Below are 23,554 nucleotides of genomic sequence, written 5' to 3' on the forward strand. Positions count from 1 at the left end.
CACTGAGGGAGAATTTAGCATGGCCAATCCACTCTAACCCGCACGTCTTTCAGACTATGGGAGGAAACCGGAGCACCCGGAGGAAACCCACGCAGACACGGGGAGAACGTGCAGACTCCACACAGACAGTGACCCAAGCTGGGAATTGACCCAAGTCCCTGGGTGTGTGTGTGAGTGGTGATTGCAGCTCCGTGGGGTGTTTGAATTCTTTGCGTACTTTAATGCTTTTCAGACGTGACAGAAAACTGCGGTCCCCACATCCCTCGGAGATGGATGTTAACGACCCTGTTTTGAAGAGCAGCAGGGGAGTTTTCCCTGGTGTCTCGGCCAGTATTCATCCCTCAATCAACATCGCTTAAAAAACTCTGCCTATCGTCAGGTTACTGTTCCCAGGGAGGAAACCACAAGTGAAGACCCACGTCTAAAATCACTGCACTGCCAATGTAATGCAGGACTACAGCGGTGGTAAATGATTCATTGAATGACACTGCATAGAAGCCATTCAGCCCATCATGGCTCTACTGGCTCTTTGAAAGAGCTTATCCAATGCGTCTCAAGAGCCTTCTCTTTCCCCCAGCCCTGCAATCTTTTCTCCTTTATAGATTGGATCAATTTCCTCTCAGCAGTTATTATGTAATCTTCAATTTTCATCCACCCACTGTAACATGTATCCGCTGTAACTCTGAACTATAGAAATCTGAAGTTAGTTCATCTGAGTCCAAGCCCAGGCTGTGGTGCTATCTTTCTCTTACGTTGATCTTTCCCTACACCCCGAGCTGTGACTGTAACACTACGTTCTGCACTCTCTCCTTTCCTTCTCTATGAACGGTATGTTTTGTCTGTATAGCGCGCAAGAAACAATACTTTTTACTGTATACTAATAAATGTGACAATAATAAATCAAATCAAATATCTGGTTTCAGTTCCTCTCTGCATTGGAGCTGCACACAATCAGCCAGGCTCCACTGTGTGTATATATGTGTGTGTACGTGCGGTGCGCGCATACGTGCGGTGCATGCATGTACGTGCGGTGCGCGCTTGTACGTGTGGTGCGTGCGTACGTGTGGTGCGTGCGTACGTGTGGTGCGTGCGTACGTGTGGTGCGTGTGTGTACGTGTGGTGCGTGTATGTGTGGTGTGTGTGTGCACATGTGGTGTGTGTATACACGTGGTATGTGGTGTGTGTGTGTGGAGAAGGTGAGTGGGGGTAGGATAGGCAACAGCTACGATGCCCTCCATAGACAAATAGTGTGTGAATAATTATCATATGTGGTCAGGCAGAAAAGGTGCCGGAGATTCTGTGGCACTGGTGTGACCATAACTCAGTCAGAAAGGAGAGACAAATCAAGTGTACTCACCCAGTCAGTGAGCGATCCGAGAGAGACAGTGTCACTGACCTGGAGGGATGGTCTGCACTTTCTGATCATCCAGCGCCTCCTCCTGTGGGACCAACGCCACAAATCGGGGTGGGGTGTTCCTCCGGGGAGTATAGCGGCAAACAGCATACACGTCCTTCTCCAGGCACTTGGTGAGCAGTGCGCTGAATAAAGTGGTGCTTTCTGTTGGGAATGTGAAACATAAACACAGCTCAGAACAATAAGCACCTGGCACCATGGCTGGCCCAAAGGCTGCTGGAAAGGACCAGGGGGGCTGACCTCTCTGAGCTGCTTAGCAAGTGGTGACGATAAAGTCAAATTGTTACTTCATCCCCTATAACACGATAGAATTCTTCATCAAGGTGGACAGTGAGGTAGTTGATTTTGAGACTAGGGTCCTGAATCTTAATAAAGGAAACTACGATGAATATGAGGCACAAGTTGGCTTTGATAGATTGGGAAATGTTATTTAAGGGGACGATGGTGGATCGGCAACGGCAAACATTCAAAGAATGATTATTTAATCCAGTCTGGCACAAAAATAAAACTGGAAAGGTGGCCAAACTAAGGCTTACAAGGGAAATTAGAGATAGTTAAAGGTCCAAGGGAGAGGCATACAAATGATCCAGAAAAACTGTAGACCTGAGGATTGGGACAGTTTATAATTCAGCAAAGGGACTAATTAATAAGGGGAAAATAGAGTACGAGAGTAAGCTCGCGGGGAACATAAACATTGACCGTAAAAGTTTCTATTAGGTGTGTGAGATGAAAAAGATTGTTAACGACAAACTAGGTCCTTTACAGTCAGAAACAGGGGAATTTATAATGGGGAACAAAGAAATGGCTGACCAACTAAATACATACTCTGGTTCTGTCTTCACAAAGGAGGACACGAATAACGTACCAGAAAAGTTGGGGAACACAGGGTCTAGGGAGAGGGAGGAACTGAAGGAAATTAATATTAGTAGAGAAATGGTGTTGGGGAAATTGAGATTGAAGGCTGATAAATCCCCAGGGCCCGATAATCTCCACCCCGGAGTACTTAAGGAAATGGTCTGAGAAATAGTGGGTATATTGGTATTCATCTTCCAAGGTTCTATAGCCTTTGGGACAGTTCCTATGGATTGGAGGGTAGCTAATGTAACCCCACTATTTAAAAAGGGAGGCAGAGAGAGAACAGGGAATTATAGACCAGTCAGCCTGACGTCGGTAGTGGGGGAGGATTTAATAGCAGAGCACTTGGTAAACAGCGGCTGGACAGGACAGAGTCAGATGGATTTACACGAGGGGAATCATGCTTGACAAATCTACTGGAATTCTTCAAGGATGTAACTAGTAGAGTTGATGAGGGGCAGCCAGTGGATGTGGTTTATTTGAACTTTCAGATAAGGTCCCACATAAGAGATCAGTGTGTGAAATTAAAGTGCATGGGATTGGGTAGTGGATTGAGATGGATAGAAAACTGGTTGGCAGTCAGGAAACAAAGAGTAGGAAATAAACAGGTCTTTTTCCAAATGGCAGGCAGTGATTAGTGGGGTACCGCTGGGATCAGTGCTGGGGCCCCAGCTATTCACTACATATAAATTAATGATTTAGACGAGGGAACTAAATGTAATATCTCCAAATCTGCAGATGACACAAAGCTGGGTGAGCTGTGAGGAAAATGGAGAGATGCTTCAGTGTGATGTGGACAAGTTGAGTGAGTGGGCAAATGAACAGCAGATGCAGTATAATTTGGAGAAATGTGAGGTTATCCACTTTGGGAGCAAAAACGGAAGGCAGATTACTATCTGAAAGGCCATAAATTAGGAGAAAGGAATGTGAAATGAGACCTGGGTGTCCTCATGCACCAGTCGCTGAAGTTAAGCATTCAGGTGCAGCAGGCGGTGAAAAAGGCAAATGGAATGTTGGCCTTCATAGCGAGAGGATTTGAGTACGGGGCAGGGGTGTCTGGTTGCATATATATGGGGCCTTGGTGGGACCACACCTGGAATATTGCGTGCAGCTTTTGTCTCCTTATCTGAGGAAGGACGTTCTTGCTGTAGAGCGGAGGTTTACCAGGCTGATTCCTTGGATGGTGGGACTGACTCCCAAGGTGAGATTGAGTCGGTTAGGATTATATTCACCAGAGTTCAGAAGAATGAGGGTGGGGGGGGAATCTCATAGAAACCCGTGTCTGCGTGGGTTTCCTCCGGGTGCTCCGGTTTCCTCCCATAATCCGAAAGACGTGCATTGGCCATGCTAAATTCTCCCTCGGTGTACCTAAACAGGCGCCAGAGTGTGGCAACTCAGGGATTTTTTGGGGCGGCATACAGAACCATGGATCACAATTTAAGAATACAGGCTAAATCATTTAGGACAGAGATGAGGAAAAATGTCTTCACCCAGAGGGTGGTGAATATGTGGAATTTGCTACCACAGAAAGTAATTGAGGCCAAAATATTGAATGTTTTCAAGATGCAGTTAGATATAGCACTTGGTTGGGGCCAAGAGGATAAAAAGATATGGGGGAGAAGATGGGAACAGAATATCGAGTTGGATGATCAGCCATGATCATAATGAATGATGGAGCAGACTCGAAGGGCTGAATGGCCTCCTCCTGCTCCTATTTTCTATGTTTCTAACCAGGGTAATAGGATTCAGCATCTGACTCCTCGATTCAAAGTGTGAGAAATCGTTGGCGTGATCTATGATCCAGAGCAGTGGAGAGAACACATTAACGCCATTCAGTATGTAACCGCATGCTGTAATGAGAGGAAGTGGACCAGTTACAATGAGCTCAAATTCATCTTCTCATCTCTTAAGATATAATAATGCTCAGGTAGCATCAAACAATCAGTGATACAGCTCCCAAGGATAGGGGATACTCTTCAGGGTATTCTAGGCTAGTGGTATTCTCTGCAGGGTTTTCTAGCGTAGTTATATTTTATACAGAGTATTTTGGGGTAGTGGTATTCTATACAGGGTATTCTAGGGTAGAGGTATTCTATTGAGGGTATTCTAGGGCAGGGGTATTCTATACAGGGTATTCTAGGGTAGCGGTATTCTATACGGGGTATTCTAGGGTAGAGGTATTCTATACGGGGTATCCTAGGATAGAGGTATTCAATACGGGGTATTCTAGGGTAGAGGTATTCTATATGGGATATTCTAGGGGAGAGGTATTCTATATGGGGTATGCTAGGATAGAGATATTCTAGACAGGGTATTTTAGGGTAGAGATATTCTATACGGGGTATCCGAGGATAGAAGTATTCTATATTGGGTATTCTAGGGTAGAGGTATTCTATACGAGGTATTCTAGGGTAGAGGTATTCTATATGGGGTATTCTGGGATAGAGATATTCTAGACAGGGTATTTTATGGTAGAGATATTCTATACGGCGTATCCTAGGATAGAGGTATTCTATACGGGGTATTTTAGGATAGAGGTATTCTAGACAGGGTATTCTAGGATAGAGGTATTCTATTCAGGGTATTTTAGGATAGAGGGATTCAAGACAGGGTATTCTAGGATAGAGGGATTCTAGACAGGGCATTCTAGGGTAGAGGGATTCTAGAGTAGGGGTATTCTATACAGGGTATTTTAGGATCGTGGTATTCTATACAGGGTATTCTGGGATAGAGGGATTCTATACAGGGTATTCTAGGATAGAGGTATTCTATTCAGGGTATTTTAGGATAGAGGGATTCTAGACAGGGTATTCTAGGATAGAGAGATTCTAGAGTAGGGGTATTCGAAACAGGGTATTTTAGGATAGTGTTATTCTATACAGGGTATTCTAGGGTAGAGGGATTCTGGAGGAGGGGTATTCTATGCAGGGTATTTTAGGATAGTGGTATTCTATACAGGGTATTCTAGGGTAGAGGGATTCGAGAGGAGGGGTATTCTATCTGATAACATATTTGCATCTGCTCTCTATTACGGCTGCATTGTAAATATATAAAATGTCACTCTCTCTCTCTCCAGTAGGATTCCTTCATGCTGGAACATTAGCTCCTAACGTTTTAACACTTCTCGCTGCCACTGCAGGGTTTCCCATCATTATCTGCATGAATCTGTCTTGTGAACCATCAGCTAACTGAGGAGAAGGGGGATGAAGTTTGGACCCTGTGCTCTATAAATACCCTGGGTAGAGCCATGCCCACTTGGCCAAAGGGCAGCAGTAACAGCGGCTGAGGGTTACCTGTTATCAGCATCTCATCTGGGTAAATGAACTGTGGGGGTCTGATGTGGTGGTGCTTCTTTAAGAGTGACAATGGCTTGAAACCAATGAGAACCAAGCCTGGGCCATCAAATCTCTTCAATTCCTCGGTTTCCTCTTTCTCCAGAACAATCTGCCTCTGTCCATAAACCTGGGAACCAAAAAGAACAAGAACAGGCTTAAATTATATGAAAGAGCAACATCTTTCGAGTACTCGCCCGCTGACCCTCCCAAAGCCTGTCCACCATCTACAAGGCACAAGTCAGGAGTGATGGAGTACTCTCCACTTGCAGCTCCAGCAACACTCATGAAGCTTGACACCATCCAGGACAAAACAGCCGCTTGACTGGCACTCCTTCTACAAGCATTCACTTCCTCCACCACGGACACATTGGCAGCCGTGTGTACCATCGATAAGATGCACTGCAGGAACTGACCAAGGTTCCTTCAATAGCTCCTTCCAAACCCACAACTACTTCCATCTAGAAGGGCCAGGGCAGCAGATACCTGGGAAGACCATCACCTACAAGTTCCCCTCCAAGCCACTCACTATCCTGACTTGGAAATATATTGGCTGTTCCTTCACTGTCTCTGGGTCAAAATCCCTGAACTCCCTCCCTAACAGCACAGTGGGTGTACCTACACCACATGCACTGTAGCGTTTCAAGAAGGAAGCTCACCACCACCTTCTCAAGGGCAATTAGGGATGGGCAATCATAGAATCCCTGCAGTGCAGAAGGAGGCCATTCAGCCCATTGAGTTTGTACCGACCACAATCCCACCCAGCCCCTATCCCTGTAGCCCCATGTATCTATCCTGATAGTGCCCCTGACACTAAGGAGCAATTTATCATGGCCAATCAACTAACCTGCACATCTTTGGAGTGTGGGAGGAAACCGGAGCACCCGGAGGAAACCCACGCAGACACGGGGAGAACGTGCAGACTCCACACAGACAGTGACCCAAGTCGGGAATCGAACCCGGGTCCCTGGCGCTGTGAGGCACCAGTGCTAACCGCCGTGCCGCCCGAACGGTCCTCTTCTGGATTAGGTCACACTGTGTGATATGAGCAATCAACGTCATGAGTAACACAGCCTCTGTGTTATTTTGTTAAATAACACAGAGGCTCAAGCACGCTCTGTTCATTAGGCTGGACATATTTTGTGGAATATTCCATCAATATAGATGGTCATGTAACCACATCAAGCAGATAAACTCAATGAAGCCAAAGCAAAATACTATGGACGCTGGAAATCTGAAATAAAAACAGAGAATGCTGGAAAAGCTCAGCAGGTGCACGGAGAGAGAAGCAGAGTTAACATTTCGGGTCCGTATGCCTCTTCTTCAAAGAGCTAATCCAGTGAAGGTCTGACTGAAAAATGGAAAGTTAATCTCGGTATAAAAAGAGCAAAGGGATGGAAGACTCTTCCCACTGGATGTCTGGATTACGATGGTACAAAATATTCAGGACATTGGAAGAAGGGTGATGCGTATCCCAGAAACGGGGCGGCACGGTGACACAGTGGTTAGCACTGCTGCTTCACAGCGCCAGGGACGCGAGTTCGATTCCCGGCTTGGGTCACTGTCTGTGTGGAGTCTCTGCACGTTCTCCCCCGTGTCTGCGTGGGTTTCCTCCGGGTGCTCCGGTTTCCTTCCACAGTCCGAATGACGTGCTGGTTAGGGTGCATTGGCCGTGCTAAATTCTCCCTCAGTGTTACCCGAACAGGCGCCGGAGTGTGGCGACTAGGGGATTTTCACAGTAACTTCACTGCAGTGTTAATGTAAGCCTTACTTGTGACACTAATAAATAAACTTTTAACTTTAAACAGGTAACAAGTTAAAGACAGAGCAGAAAATAAAAATGATACCTCGTACTGATCCTTATTTTAAAATAAAAAAGCAAGTTACAGGGAGGGAATCAGTTTGTGGAAGAAAGGGATGGAGAGAGTCAAATGTAAGTAGAAAGATTCCTACATTACAGCAGTGGCTAAACTTCGAAACCAATGCTGAACAAGGAGACAGGTTGTCGAAGTTTTTTGTCTTGCACTCATCAGGACAAACCCCAGAAGGTCAAATTTCAAACAATTGTGACAATTTATACCACAGGAGAAAAGGGTGTTGATTGGTTGACAAGTCGACTCTGATTGGCCGAGGTCTTGCCATGGAGAAAGCAATGGGGAGCTATAGGCTCCTCAAGCTGCCAGATAATTCAAAACAGGTGCAAGGCTTGGGCATATTCCTTTTGTCTGCAGGAAAGTTCAGAAGTACTTCATTGGCTGTGAAGTGCTTTGGGCCATCTTGAAGTTGTGGAAGGCGCTATTTTAATTAATACAAGTTCTTTTTCTCTTTATTTACTCATCTCATTACCATTCTATCTTTGCCTTGCACCATTGTCTCTTCTGTTATTTAATCTCTGCTGCCTCCCCTTTCACTCTTTCCAGCCCTCCGTGCATACCTTCCTTCTGTACCTGTTTGAACCCTGTGGCATGTCTAACGCGGGCTAGTTGTAAAGAAAAGTCATCGACCTAAAACATTAACTCTTGTTTCTCTCTGTACAGTACGCACAAGGGATACAATAAAAGGGGAGTTCTGTTACTGGATGAGTAATTCAGAGGTTTTGACTAATGATAGAATCAGAGAATCCCTACAGTGCAGAAGGAGGCCGTTCAGCCCATCAAGTCTGCACCGACCACAATCCCACCCAGGCCCTATCCCCATAACCCTATGCATTTACTCTAGCTAGTCCCCCTGATACTAAAGGGGCAATTTAGCATGGTCAATCCACCTAACCCGCACATCTTTGGACTGTGGGAGGAAACCAGAGCACCCGGAGGAAACCCATGCAGACATGGGGAGAACATGCAAACTCCAGATAGACAGTGACCCAAACCAGGAATTGAACCCGGGTCCCTGGTGCTGTGAGTCAGCAGTGCTAACCTACTGTGCCACCGTGCCATCGATCTAGAGGCACGAGTTCAAACCACACCACAGCAACTGGGGGAGAAAAAGAGAAGATGCTGGAAAATCTCAGCAGGTTTGGCAGCATCTGTGAATAGAGAAAAGAGCCAACGTTTCGAGTCTGGATGACCCTTCGCCAGAGCTGTATAATAAAGGGGAAATTAGTCTGTGATCATGAAATTACCCGATTGTTGTAAAAACCCATCTGGTTCATTAATGCTCTTTAGAGAAGGAAATCTGCCGTCCTTATCCGGTCTGGCCTGTCTGAGGATCCAGAACCGCATGGCTGACTCTCAACTACCCTCTGATTGACTTAGAAAGCCACTCAGTTGTGTCAAAAGTCATGATGAAACTGCACTGTGGATGTGCCTTCACATCGCAGAGTGCAGCAGTTTTAGAAAACGCCTCATCATCGCCTTCTCGAGGGCAATTAGGGATGCACAATAACTCACATCTCATTCATGAATTAAGAAAGAGCATTTTCTGTTTGTATTTCAGATTACCAGCATCCGCAGTGTTTTGCCTTTGGACAGGCAGGAGTTGACGTTTTAATTCAGCACGGTATAGGTTCACCGTCCTTTACCTGGGCCTTCTTGGTGTCGCTGGGCAGGAGCGGACTGCCCGTCTCCCCGTTAAACCAGCGGGTTTTGGTTTTGACGGGCTCGTTGCTTTCCCGGTACAGGCGGACGGCACTGGGTTTCCTGGCACTCCGCACGAGATTGTAAACTCCGACTGAAAGTTCCACGCCTTCTCCCAGCTTCAGGTTCAGCCTGGCCAAAACAAAACACAAAAAAAACAGGACATCAAATACAAGCGGCACCGGAACAGAGAGTTTAACAGGGGCTGAAACTCAAAGACATTCTGATGCACATTAAGCGGTTGAAGAAGGCAGCAGTTAAGGGATGGGGGGCGGTGGGGTTTAAGCCAAGGTCCTGACGATTTGGTCAGTTCGATGTAAAATATCCCACAGCACCACATGGAGGATGGCACGGTGGCACAGTGGTTAGCACTGCTGCTTCACAGCGCCAGGGACCCGGGTTCGATTCCCGGCTCGGGTCACTGTGTGGCGTTTACACATTCTCCCCGTGTCTGCGTGGGTTTCCTCCGGGTGCTCCAGTTTCCTCCCACATTCTGAAAGATGTGCTGGTTAGGGTGCATTGACCCGAACAGGCGCCGGACTGTGGCAAATAGGGGAATTTCACAGTAACTTCATTGCAGTGTTAATGTAAGCCTTACTTGTGACTAATAAATAAACTTTACTTTGGAGAGCAGGGAAGCTCTGTCCTGTCAAATTAACCTCCAAAAAACAGATCTGGTCATTATCTCACTGTTCAAGTGTGTGTGGAAAATAGTTGCTATGTTTACCAATGTTTGTGAGGAGGATTGTCAGAGGATGCAGCAGGATATAGATAGTCTGGTTAGACTTGGGCGGAGAAATGGCAGATGGAATTTAATCCAGACAAATGCGCCTCTGTTTTCTCAGAAGACTAAGGAAATTTGGCATGTCCACTATGACTCCCACCAACTTCTACAGATACACCATATAAAGCATTCTTTCTGGTTGTATCACAGCTTGGTATGGATCCTGCTCTGCCCAAGACCGCAATAAACTACAAAAGGTTGTGAATGTAGCCCAATCCATCACGCAAACCAGCCTCCCATCCATTGACTCTGTCTATACTTCCCGCTGCCTCAGCAAAGCAGTCAGCATAATTAAGGACCGCACACACCCCGGACATTCTCTCTTCCACCAAAAGATACGGTCACGTACCAACTGACCCAAGAACAGCTTCTTCCCTGCTGCCATCAGACTTTTGAATGGACCTACCTTGCATTAAGTTGATATTTCTCTCCATCCTAGCTATGACTGTAACATTCTACGCTCTCTCCTTTCCTTCTCTATGAATGGTATGTGTTGTCGGTATAGTGCGCAAGAAACAATACTTTTCACTGTATACCAATACATGTGACAATAATAAATCAAATCAAATCAAAGATGATGCATTTTGAAAGGTCCAATGCAGTCGGGAAATACACAGTAAATGGCAGGACCCTTAGAAGCATTAACATACAGAGGGATCTGGGCGTACAGGTCCACAGTTCCCTGAAAGTGGCAACACAAGTGGATAAGGTGGTCAAGATGGCGTATGGCATGCTTGCCTTCATCGGTTGGGCCATAGGGTGCAAAATTTGGCAGGTCAAGTTGCAGCTGTATAGAGCTTTCGTTAGGGCATGTTTGGAATATTGCATACAGTTCTGGTCGCCACATTAAAAGTTTACCAGGATGTTACCTGGTTTGGAGGGTATTAGCTATGAGAAGAGATTGGACAAACTTGATTTGTTTTCATTTGAACGTCAGAGGCTGAGGGGCGACCTGATAGAAGTCTACAAGATTATGAGAGGCGTGGATAGAATGGATAGTCAGAGTCTTTTTCCCAGGGTAGAAATGCCAATTACTAGGGGACAGAGGTTTAAGGCAAAAAGGGGGAAAGTTTAAAGGAGATGTGAGAGGCAAGTTTTTTTACACAGAGGGTGGTAAGTGCCTGGGACGCGCTGCCAAAGGAGGTGGTAGAAGCAGATACAATAGCAACATTTAAGAGGCATCTGGATAGATACATGAAAAGGCTGGGAATGGAGGAATTTGCTATGTAGAGACGAAAGGTCTTTAGTTTAGAAAGGCGTCGTGTGTCGATGCAGGCTTGGAGGGCTGAAGGGCCTGTTCCTGTGCTGTACTATATTCTTTGTATGGCCGATTCCTGTCAAAGTAACATGATGCACTTTATGATGTTTCAAAATAAGAGACGCAGCAGAGAAACAGGCCATTCAGCCCAACAGCTGCATGCCAGTATTTCCGCTTCCCATGAACTTTCTCCCTCCCCTCTCCCTTTAGCGTTATCAGCGTAACCGGCCAATGATTTTCTCTCTCATGCTCATCCAGCTTCTCCCTAAACGCAGCTACACCATTCATTACAACCCTGTGGGAGCCAAGTTCCACATTCCCATCACTCTCTGGGTAATGAAATTTCTCCTGCATTCCTGGCCTGGTCACTACCTGGTGTTGACGGCTTCTGGTTTCGCTCTTCCCTGCGAGTGGAAACATGCCCTGAGTGCCTAATCTATGAAGATCGTCCGTACATTTGAGCAGATTGTGTACATGAACACGGACGTTCTGTCTGCCAAGGTCCGCAGGGAGTACATTAGAAACTCTCCGAGGACCCAGGAGACGCGGTGCTACTCTGAGTGACTGCTGACCTGGTGACGGTCCTCTTCTTGTAGTCCTTGGCCCACACTTGCCGAAGCAGATCGCCCAACCTGGCTGACCCCTCGCCTTGCACAGCTGCATCCCCATCCTCTGATACACTGACAATGTCGCAGTAAAAGAGAGACATGTCAAACCCACCAGGCTTCTTCAGATGCATCAGGTCAAGGATGATCCCTGTACACAGACAAGGGCAGAGACAAAGACACGCCATTCACAGCATAGCAGCAAAAGGCAAAGCTTCTGTTATTATTGCTCGCGAGATGATGGGCGGGATTTTCCAGCCACGCTCACCCCCAAGGGTCCATGTCCCGCTCGCTACGATTCCCGTGGTGGGCGGGACGGGAAAATTCCGCCCAGTCTTTTGACAAAAATGATCGGCAATTTTCCCTGCAACGTTTCTCAGATTCTTTAAGTTGGAGCTGGACCCAGTTCTTGACGAGGGTAAAGATTGTGAAGTACAGAAAATCAGATTTGATCTGTGATCTCCTAGACTGGTTTTGGTTGCCTGACGGGTTTGACTTTGGGCCTGTTTATTTGCCTTGATTAGCAGACTATGTCGGTGACTGGGGGGGGCGGGGGCGGGGGGGATAGAATGAGGAAAGAGAGGAAGAAGTGTTCAGTTCCGGTCTTCGTACCATCACGTCACAGGGCAGGCTGGCGTGGACTGCAGGTCTTACCCTTCCTTTCGTTTTGGATGCTGGCTGGCAGGACACCAACCCATGTTGGGAAACAGCCTTCTGGCCATCCCTACAGAACCACGCTTCAGGTGACAATCAGGACAGTGGAAGCAGTGAAGGGATTGTTCGATGAAGCTCCAATGCACAGTACAACACTGGTCTGGCCACTACACTGTCTAACCCTGCTTCAACACAACTGACTAGTTTGAAAGGGAGAAGAGTGGGTCTAAGGCTAGTATTTTAAACTTAAATAAAGGCAACTATGTGGGCATGAAAGTTGTGCTAGCTAAGTGAACTGGGAGATTAGGCTAGGGGACAGATCAATAGACAACCAGTGGCAGACATTTCAGGGGCTGTTTCAGAATATTCTGAATAAGTAAATTTCTACTATTAAAAAGATTTGGAGGGGGAGGACCCACTTCCGTGGTTAACTAAAGAAGTTAAGGAAACTGTCAAACTTAAGGAAAAAGAAGCATATAACTGCAGGCCAGATGATTGGTTAGAATGTGAAGAACAGCAGAGAATGACCAAAGGTTAATCAGGAGAAAGAAATTAGACTATGAGAGGAAGATGGCTAGAAATGTGAAAACTTAAAGCATGTGTTTCTACAGGTGTTTAAACAGGAAAATAGCAAGTTAAGTGAGTCCTCTAGAGAGTGAGAATGAACCATAGAATCCCTACAGTGCAGAAGGAGACCATTCAGCCCATTGAGTCTGCACCAGCTCTCCGAAAAAACATCTTACTCAGATCCACCCAATCGATTTATCCCTGTAACCCCATGCATTGACCATGGCTAATCCACCTAACCTACAGTATCAGGAGAATTAGCTGGGTAAATACATAAGGTTATGGGGATAGGGCCTGGGTGGGATTGTCAGTGAAGACTCAATGGGCCGAATGGTCTCCTCCTGCACTATAGGGATTCTATGATTCTACACATTTTTGGACACTAAGGGGCAATTTAGCATGGCCAATCCATCTAACCTGCACATCTTTGGACTGTGGGAGGAAACCGGAGCACCCGGAGGAAACCCACGCAGACACGAGGAGAACGTGCAAACTCCACACAGGCTGTCACCCAAGCCGGGAATCAAACTGGGTCTCTGGTGCTGTGAGGCAGCAGTGCTAACCACTGTGCCACCACGTCCCCCAATGGGTAGACAATCGTAGATAATATGAAGATGGCCAACAAAATGAACACATATTTGGATTTTGTCTTCACTGGAGAGGATACATAAACATTCCAGAAATATCTGTAAATCTGGAGGTGGAAAGGGGAGAGGAACTTGGTGAAATTACAATCATTAGAGAAGTGGTTTGAGCAAACTGATGGAGCTAAGGCTGGCAAGTCTCCGGGTCCTGATAGACTTCATCCTAGGGTCTTGAACAAATGAGGTGGTAGATACATTGGTGTTAATTTTGCAAAATTCTCTAGATTCTGGAAAGTTTCCATCAAATTGGAAAGTGGCAAATATAACCCCTCTATTCAAGAAGGGAGGGAGGCCAAAAACAGGAAATTATAGGCCAGTTAGCTTGACATCTGCCGTGGGAAAATTGTTAGAATTGATTGTTAAGTCCAAAGATGCGCGGGTTAGGTTGATTGGCCATGCTAAAATTGCCCTTAGTGTCCTGAGATGCGTAGGTTAGAGGGATTAGTGGGTAAATATGAAGGGATGTGGGGGTAGGGCCTGGGTGGGATTGTGGTCGGTGCAGACTCGATGGGCCGAATGGCTTCTTTTTGTGTTGTAGGGTTTCTATGATTCTGTGAAGGAGGCTATAGCTGGACACTTATAAAATCCCAAGGTAATTGGGAAAAGTCAGCATGATTTTGTGAAAGGGAAATTATGTTTAACCAACTTAATGGCATTCTTTGAAGGAGTACCATATACTGTGGATAAAGGGGAACCTGTAGATGTGCTGTACTTCAATTTCCAGAAAGCAAAGCAAGAAGAACAAAGAAAAGTACAGCACAGGAACAGGCTCTTCGGCCCTCCAAGCTTGTGCCGATCATGATGCCTTTCTAAACTAAAACCGTATGCACTTACGGAGCCCATATCCTTCCATTCCCATCCTATTCATGTATTCGTCTAGTTGCCCCTTAAATGCCGCAATCGTACCCGCTCCCACCACCTCCCCGGGCAGCGCGTTCCAGACATTCATCACCTTCTGTGTAAAAAAAATTTCCTCGGCACATCTCCTCTAAACTTTTCCCCCACGCACCTTAAACCTATGTCTCCTAGTACCTGACTTTCCTACCCTAGAAAAGAGCATCTGACTATCCACTCCGTCCATGCCTCTCATAAGCATTTGATAAGCATCAAAGATTATTGTGAAAAATAAAAGCTCACGATGTAGGGGGTAACATTTGAGCCTAGATAGAAGACTGGCTGGCTGGCAGAAAACAGAGAGTATGTATAAATGGGTCTTTGTCTGATTGGCAGGGCAGGAGGTGATGAGCAGAGTCCTGTCGAGGTCTGTGCTGGGGCCTCAACCTTTTACATCAATGGCTTAGATGAGGGAAGCAAAGGCATGGGAGATACATTTGCAGACAGTACAATGATAGATAGGAAAGTATGTTGTGAAGGGGACGTGAGTTTGCAGATGAATACAGATAGGTTGAGTGGGCAAAAATCTGGCAGATGGAGTATAATGTGGGAAAATGTGAAGTTGTTCACTTTAGCAGGAAGAATAAAAAAATCAGCATTACTTAAATGGAGAATAATTGCAGAATGCCGAGGTGCAGAGGGATCTAGGTGTTCCTGTGCTTGAATCACGAAAAGTTAGTATGCAGGTACAGCATGTAAATGAGAAGGCTAATAGAATGTTATTCCTTATTACAAAAGGAATTGAACACAAAAGTAAGGATGGTGTGCTTCAGTTACACAGGGCATTGGTGAGACCGCATCTCAAATACTGTGTGCAGTTTTTGTCTTATTGAAGGTATGGTGGCACAGCGGTTAGCACTGCTACCTCACAGCGCCACAAACCCCCGGGTTCCATTCCAGCTTTGGGTCACTGTCTGTGGAGTTTGCACATTCTCCCCGTGTCTACGTGGGTTTCCTCCGGGTGCTCCGGTTTCCTCCCACACTCCAAAGACGTGCAGGTTCGGTTGATTGGCTATGCTAAATTGTCCCTAATGTCAGGCGCATTAGCAGGGTAAATATGTGGGGTTACAGGAATAGGGCCTGTGTGGGATTGTGGTTGGTGCAGACTCGATGGCCTCCTTCTGCACTGTAGGGATTCCATGGGATTTTAAGGAAGTGTGTAAATGAGTTGGAGACGTTTCAGAGGGGGTTTGCTGGATCGATAGCTGGAACGAGCGGTTTATCTTATGGGGAAAGGTTGGGCAGACTGGGCTTGTTTCCACTGGAGTTTAGAAGGGTGAGGGGTGACTTGATTGAAGTAACTAAGATCCTGAATGGTCTGGACAAGGTGGGCATGGAAAGGATGTTTCTTCTTGTGGGAGAGTCCAGACCGAGCGGGCACAGTTTTAAAATTAGTGGTCGCCCTTTTAGGACAGAGATGGTGAGAATTTTTTTCTTTCAGAGGGTTGCATGACTTTGGAACTCTCTGGCCGGAATTTACTGGCACGTCCGCTCGAGGTTCGTACGATCCCGCCCGAGACTAACGGAGAATGCCGTTCTCCGAGCCTTGCCCATCCCTGGAATCAGGGCAGGCGTGCCGGTAAAATTCCGGCCTCTGTCTCAGAAGGCAATGGGGGGTCACTGAATATCTTTAAGGCAGGGGTAGAGAGATTCTTGTTTGGCGAGGGAATCAAAGATTATTGTGGGTAGATAGGAATGTGGAATTTGAAACACAAACGTACAAGGCATGATCTCATTGAACGGCACAGCAGGCGGGAGGGGCCGAATGGCCTACTTACGCTCCAATTTTGTGCGAAGCACTATTTTCAATCTTGTCAAATCCATCCATTGCCTCAGCCCTCCCCGTCTCTGCGACCTGCACCCCAGTCCGATAACCCTCTGAAATCTCTGCTCTCAGGTGACAAGCTGAGGAAGAGGGTCTGCAGTGACCCAGAGGGTCAAGGATCGGTGTGGGGGGGGCGGCAGCCATAAGCCAGAGGGCTGGTAGCAAGAGGAAAGGTGAGGGAGTGGAAGAGGCGGGGAGCTGGAGGGGCAACGACAGGGAGGGTCAGCGAGTGGAATGTGTGGCACGTGGGAGATTCGGCAAGCATGATGGGCAGAAAACCGGAGCGAAGTATATTTATATCTTTAAATTGATTTCATTTCAAAAGTTGTTCCATCGACCGCTATAGTAATTCAGCAACATTAAATATTTTCACTCACAGGTTATCATGTTGAGAAATGTCCGACAGACTCTAAAGACAGCTTTCACATTGGTTTCAATGGGAAAACCTGATTTGTTTAAAGTTGTTTCACATAAAGTTGCACTTCACGGCAATGCAACTGCAATCTTAAGTGAGGACTTTGTGATTCAACGTCTTTGAACCAGTCGCTGACAAATGCTTGATGGTAACAGTGGTTTGCCTACCTGTCTCTCGCAGGTCATTGGCCTTTGTTCTGGTCAGTCGTGCTTTGGAGCTGTCTTTAGCATGTGGGTTGTCATTGTTGGTGAACAGCATGATGCGCTTGTGGCTCAGTTTCAGCGTGACGTCACTGAAGAGATTGGAGCAGACCCAGAGAGCATCGCTCAACGAGTCATCGGTACTGTGGCCTATGTTCTTCTTGAAGGACTTGTTCCCCTTCTCCCCCTCATACTGGTCCAACTCCAGTACTCGCTTAGCACCTGAGCCCAGACAGAGAGAGTCAGATTAGAACATCAATCTATTAAACACACCAGGGGAGGCGATGGTCCAGTGGTATTATCGCTAGACTATTAACCCAGAAACTCAGCTCATGTTCTGGGGACCCGGGTTCGAATGGCGCCACGGCAGGCGGTGGAATTTGAATTCAATTTTAAAAAAATCTGGAATTAAGAATCCACTGATGACCATGAACCATGGTCGATTGTCAGAAAAACCCATCTGGTTCACTAATGTCCTTTAGGGAAGGAAATCTGCCGTCCTTACCTGGTCTGGCCTACATGTGACTCCAGAGCCACAGCAATGTGAACAAAGAACAAAGAACAGTACAGCACAGGAAACAGGCCCTTCGGCCCTCCAGGCCTGCGCCGCTCCTTGGTCCAACTAGACCAATCGTTTGTATCCCTCCATTCCCAGGCTGCTCATGTGACTATCCAGGTAAGTCTTAAACGATGTCAGCGCGCCTGCCTCCACCACCCTACTTGGCAGCGCATTCCAGTCCCCCACCACCCTCTGTGTAAAAAACGTCCCTCTGATATCTGAGTTATACTTCGCCCCTCTCACCTTGAGCCCGTGACCCCTCGTGATCGTCACCTCCGACCTGGGAAAAAGCTTCCCACTGTTCACCCTATCTATACTCTTCATAATCTTGTACACCTCTATTAGATCCCCCCTCATTCTCCGTCTTTCCAGGGAGAACAACCCCAGTTTACCCAATCTCTCCTCATAGCTAAGACCCTCCATACCAGGCAACATCCTGGTAAACCTTCTCTGCACTCTCTCTAACGCCTCCACGTCCTTCTGGTAGTGCGGTGACCAGAACTGGACGCAGTACTCCAAATGTGGCCTAACCAGCGTTCTATACAGCTGCATCATCAGACTCCAGCTTTTATACTCTATACCCCGTCCTATAAAGGCAAGCATACCATATGCCTTCTTCACCACCTTCTCCACCTGTGTTGCCACCTTCAAGGATTTGTGGACTTGCACACCTAGGTCCCTCTGTGTTTCTATACTCCTGATGGCTCTGCCATTTATTGTATAACTCCTCCCGACATTATTTCTTCCAAAACGCATCACTTCGCATTTATCTGGATTAAACTCCATCTGCCACCTCTCCGCCCAATTTTCCAGCCTATCTATATCCTGCTGTATTGCCCGACAATGCTCTTCGCTATCCGCAAGTCCAGCCATCTTCGTGTCATCCGCAAACTTGCTGATTACACCAGTTACACCTTCTTCCAAATCATTTATATATATCACAAATAGCAGAGGTCCCAGTACAGAGCCCTGCGGAACACCACTGGTCACAGACCTCCAGCCGGAAAAAGACCCTTCGACCACTACCCTCTGTCTCCTATGGCCAAGCCAGTTCTCCACCCATCTAGCCACTTCTCCTTGTATCCCATGAGCCTTAACCTTCTTAACCAACCTGCCATGTGGGACTTTGTCAAATGCCTTACTGAAATCCATATAGACGACATCCACGGCCCTTCCTTCATCAACCGTTTTTGTCACTTCCTCAAAAAACTCCACCAAATTTGTAAGGCACGACCTCCCTCTTACAAAACCATGCTGTCTGTCACTAATGAGATTGTTCCGTTCTACATGCACATACATCCTGTCTCTAAGAATCCTCTCCAACAACTTCCCTACCACGGACGTCAAGCTCACCGGCCTATAATTTCCTGCTACCCTTCTTAAACAACGGGACCACATTCGCTATCCTCCAATCCTCAGGGACCTCACCCGTGTCCAAAGAAGCGACAAAGATTTCTGTCAGAGGCCCAGCAATTTCATCTCTCGTCTCCCTGAGCAGTCGAGGATAGATGCCATCAGGCCCTGGGGCTTTGTCAGTTTTAATGTTCCCTAAAAAACCTAACACTTCCTCTCTTGTAATGGAGATTTTCTCTAACGGGTCAACACCTCCCTCCGAGACACTCCCGGTTAACACGCCCCTCTCCTTCGTGAATACCAATGCAAAGTATACATTTAGGATCTCCCCTATTCCCTTGGGTTCTAAGCATAATTCCCCTCCTCTGTCCCTGAGAGGTCCGATTTTCTCCCTGACAACTCTTTTGTTCCTAACGTATGAATAGAATGCCTTAGGATTCTCCTTAATCCTGCCTGCCAAGAACATCTCGTGACCTCTTTTTGCCCTTCTAACTCCCCGTTTGAGTTCTTTCCTACTCTCTCTGTATTCCTCCAGAGCTCCATCTGTCTTCTGTTGCCTGGACTTAACGTACGCCTCCCTTTTCATTTTAATCAGATCCTCAATTCCCCTGGTTATCCACGGCTCTCGAATCCTACCTTTCCTATCTTTCCTTTTTACAGGCACATGCCTATCCTGCAGCCTTATCAATAGTTCCTTAAAAGACTCCCACATGCCAGACGCGGACTTACCCTCGAACATCCTCTCCCAATCAACATCCACCAATTCCTGCCTAATCCGGCTATAGTTAGCCTTCCCCCAATTTAGCACCCTGTCCGTAGGACAGCACTCATCCTTGTCCATTACTATCCTAAAGTTAACAGAGTTGTGGTCACTATTTGCCACATGTTCCCCTACCGAAACTCTGACGACCTGACCGGGCTCATTTCCCAGAACTAGGTCCAGTATAGCCCCCTCTCTAGTCGGGCTATCTACATACTGTTCCAAAGAACCTTCCAGTACGCATTTTACAAATTCCTCCCCGTCCGGACCCCCAGCTCTAAGCACTTTCCAGTCTGTGCCAGGGAAATTAAAGTCCCCCACTACAACAACCCTATTTTTTCTGCACCTATCCAGAATCTCCTGACATATCCTTTCCTCCACTTCCCGTGGGCTGTTGGGTGGTCTGTAGTACCCCCCAGCATAGTGACTGCACCCTTCCTGTTTCTGAGTTCCACCCACAGCGACTCAGTACATGACCCCTCTAAGTTGTCTACCCTCTGCACCGCGGTAATATGCTCCTTAACTAATATCGCTACTCCCCCACCTTTTTTAGCCCCTCCTCTGTCTCGCCTAAAATACTTATACCCCGGAATATTCAGCTGCCAGTCCTGTCCTTCTTTTAACCAAGTTTCCGTCACCGCAACCACATCCAAATTCCGCATAAGCATTAAGGCCCTAAGTTCGTCTGTTTTACCCGTTACGCTCCTCGCATTGAAGCAGATGCACTCCAGACCTCCAGGCCCACTCAGGTCATCCTCCTCCAGAGTGCTCCTCTTCTTAGCTAGCCTTGCCCTGGCCCCCAGCTCAACCTCAGCCTCAGTATTTACTGACCTACTGTTTTGTTCCCCACCCCCCTGCCACACTAGTTTAAATCCTGCCGAAACACTCCAGCAAAACTCCCAGCCAGGATATTTGCTCCCTTCCAGTTAAGGTGTAACCCATCCTTTCTGTACAGTTGCCATCCTGACTTGAAGATTTCCCAGTCATCTATGAATTAAAAACCCTCCCTCTTGCACCAGTCCTTTAGCCACGCGTTCAACTGTAGAATCTCCCTGTTCCGAGCCTCACTTGCACTAGACACCGGGAGCAGTCCAGAGATTGCTACCCTGGAGGCCTTACTTTTTAGCCTAGCACCCAACTCCCTGAATTTCTCTCGTATGACCCCCCTGCTCTTCCTACCTACATCATTTTCACCAATGTGTATAATCACATCCGTTTGACTACCTTCCTTTTTAAATATGCTTCCTACCCTCTCGGAGACATCCAGTACCCCGGCACCAGGGAGGCAGACTACCATCCTGGATTCTCGTTCACTCCCACAGAACCGCCTGTGGTTGGCTCTCAACTGCCCTCCAAGGGCAACTAGGGATGGGCAATAAATGTTGGCCCAGCCAGCGACGCCCGTGTCCCACAAATGAATAAAAAACAGGGAATGGCCCATGTTCTTTTTACATAGATACAGGATGATGACCTATTAGGGACAGAGGCCTCAGAAACCTGCTCTTACACTTTCAAACTTAAGGATCCTGGGGCTAGAACTCTCCTCCTCCTCTTGGCTTTTTAATTTTTCTTTTATAGGATGTGGGTGTTGCTGGCTAGACCATCTCTTATTGCCCTCAAGAAAGTAGGTGGTGAGCCGCCATCTTGAACCGCTGCAGTCCCTGTGGTGTAGGTACACCCACAGTGCTGTTAGGGAGGGACTTCCAGGATTTTGACCCAGTGACAGTGAAGGAACAGCCGATATATTTCCAAGTCAGGATGGTGAGTGGCTTGGAGAGGAACTTGCAGGTGGCGGAGTTCCAAGATATGTGCTGCCTTTTTCCTTCTAGATGGTAGAAGTCATGGGTTTGGAAGGTGCTGTTCATAAGTTGATAAGATATAGGAGCAGAATTAGGCCATTTGGCCCATCGGGTCTGCTCCGCCATTCAATCATGGCTGATATGCTCCTCATCCCCATTTTCCTGCCTTCTCCCCATAACCTTTCAACCCATTCCCAATTAAAAAATCTGTCTAACTCCTCCTTAATTTTACTCACTGTTCCAGCATCCGCTGCACTTTGGGGCAGCGAATTCCAGAGTTTCACAAGCCTTTGGGAGAAGTAGTTTCTCCTCAACTCTGTTTTAAATTTGCTGCCCCTTATCTTAAGACTATGACCTCTCGTCCTAGAATGCCCCACCGGCAGAAGCATCCGCTCCACGTCTACTTTATCCTGTTGAAGGAGCCTTAGGTGAGTTGCTGCAGAGCATCTTACAGATGGTACACACGGCTGCCACTCGGTGGAGGAGAGTGAGAGTGTTGAAGGTGGTAGATGTGATGCCAATCAAGTGGACCACTTTGTCCTGGATGGTGTCGTGTTTCTTGCGTGAAGTTGGAGCCGGACTCATCCGGGCAAGTGGGGAGTATTCCATTACACTCCTGACTTGTACCCTGTAGATGGTGGACAGATATTGGGGGAGTCAGAAGGTGAGTTACTCCCCGCAGAGTTCCCAGCATCTGACCTGCATTTGTAACCACAATATTTCTATTCCACCAGGACCTCAAAACAATGCATCCAAAACTTGTGCGTTTTGAACCTCAGTCTGAGCCGTTCTGCAAAATGGTGCCAGCCAGAGTTCCCCACACCTCCAGTGGAAGTGGACTCGAGGAGACACATGTTCTGCTCCACGGAAACAGAATCTCATCTGGACTTGAGCCGTCCGCTTAGCGGCTCTGGACCGGCTGAGATTGCGGTAATTAGCAATTAGGTCCAAGAATGGGCGTTAAATCTGGAGTTTCAAATAGACTATTCTTATTTGCAGAATATTCATTCCGTTCCTGTGGTCCAGACAAGTCCTGGAGAATTGTGAGTTGTAAACATGTGAAATTTATTTTCAAGTTTTGTGGCTGAGGCAGAAAGGATGTTAACCCAACTGGACAGAGGGACAAAGGAAGTGGGATCAAGGAAATATCGAATTTTACATACATGATGGCACGGGTGGCACAGTGGATAGCACTGCCGTCTCACTGCGCCAGGGGCCCGGGTTCGATTCCCGACTTCGGTCACTGTCTGTGTGGAGTCTGCATGTTCTCCCCGTGGGTTTCTTCTGGGTGCTCTGGTTTCCCCCCACAGTCTGAAAGACGTAGTTAGATGGAATGGCCATGCTAAATTAACCCTTAGTGTCAGGGGATTAGCAGGGTAAAGACATGGGGTTGCAGGGATAGGGCCTGGGATTGTTGTCAGTGTTGACTCGAATGGCCTCTTTCTGCACTGTAGGATTCGATGATGAGGAGGCCATTCAGTCCATCATGCCTGTTGCCTGCTCTTCATATCAGTGATCCAATGAGAAGACGGTGGGTAAATGTGAAAAGTGCAACCGAAAGGCACCAAATGCATTGATATAGCGCCTTTCCCAATCCCAGATGTCCCAAAATGCTTTACAGTCAATACTTCTGAAGTGTATTCCCAGTATTCCGGCCAATAGTTACTTCTCAATCAACATCACTGAATCAGATTGCCTGGTTATTGTCACTTTACTGCTCCCAGCTGCGTACCTACACCACAATTTGCACAGAGCAGAGTCCCAAGGGAGGGACATACCCCACACCGAGTTTAAACAGACTTGCTCCAGATCTGGGGGATAAACTTGCCTGGTGTGTCCAAGTCGTGGAGGACATAAACATGCTTGAAGTCAACAGAGTTCTTGTGCTTCTGAGTCCCGAAGAACACGACAGCCAGGAGGTCACGGTCGCTGCTAATAATCTTACTGGTGTAAACCCTGTGGACACACTGCAAGTAGAGAGAGTCTAATCAGTCAGCAGCACTATCAACCGACCTTTGCGGAAGGATGTATTGGCCTTGGAGGGAGTACAGAGAAGGTTGA

General features: G+C 47.1%; 1 protein-coding gene across 2 annotated transcripts in view; it reads right to left on the bottom strand.

The window, feature by feature from the left end:
• Positions 1-23,554, bottom strand: part of LOC144485848 (X-ray repair cross-complementing protein 5-like) — a 37,810-nt gene that overhangs the window by 8,493 nt on the left and 5,763 nt on the right. For both annotated transcript variants that reach the window (XM_078203924.1, XM_078203925.1), the window contains exons 3-8: positions 23,322-23,460; positions 16,990-17,244; positions 11,791-11,974; positions 9,122-9,308; positions 5,563-5,731; positions 1,397-1,558 (exon numbers count right to left, since the gene is read on the bottom strand). In XM_078203924.1, the coding sequence (XP_078060050.1) occupies positions 1,397-1,558; positions 5,563-5,731; positions 9,122-9,308; positions 11,791-11,974; positions 16,990-17,244; positions 23,322-23,460 (1,096 nt within the window). The remainder of the gene's footprint in view (positions 1-1,396; positions 1,559-5,562; positions 5,732-9,121; positions 9,309-11,790; positions 11,975-16,989; positions 17,245-23,321; positions 23,461-23,554) is intronic.

The sequence above is a fragment of the Mustelus asterias genome, unplaced genomic scaffold (genome assembly GCF_964213995.1).
Source record: "Mustelus asterias unplaced genomic scaffold, sMusAst1.hap1.1 HAP1_SCAFFOLD_240, whole genome shotgun sequence".
Taxonomy (NCBI): domain Eukaryota; kingdom Metazoa; phylum Chordata; class Chondrichthyes; order Carcharhiniformes; family Triakidae; genus Mustelus; species Mustelus asterias.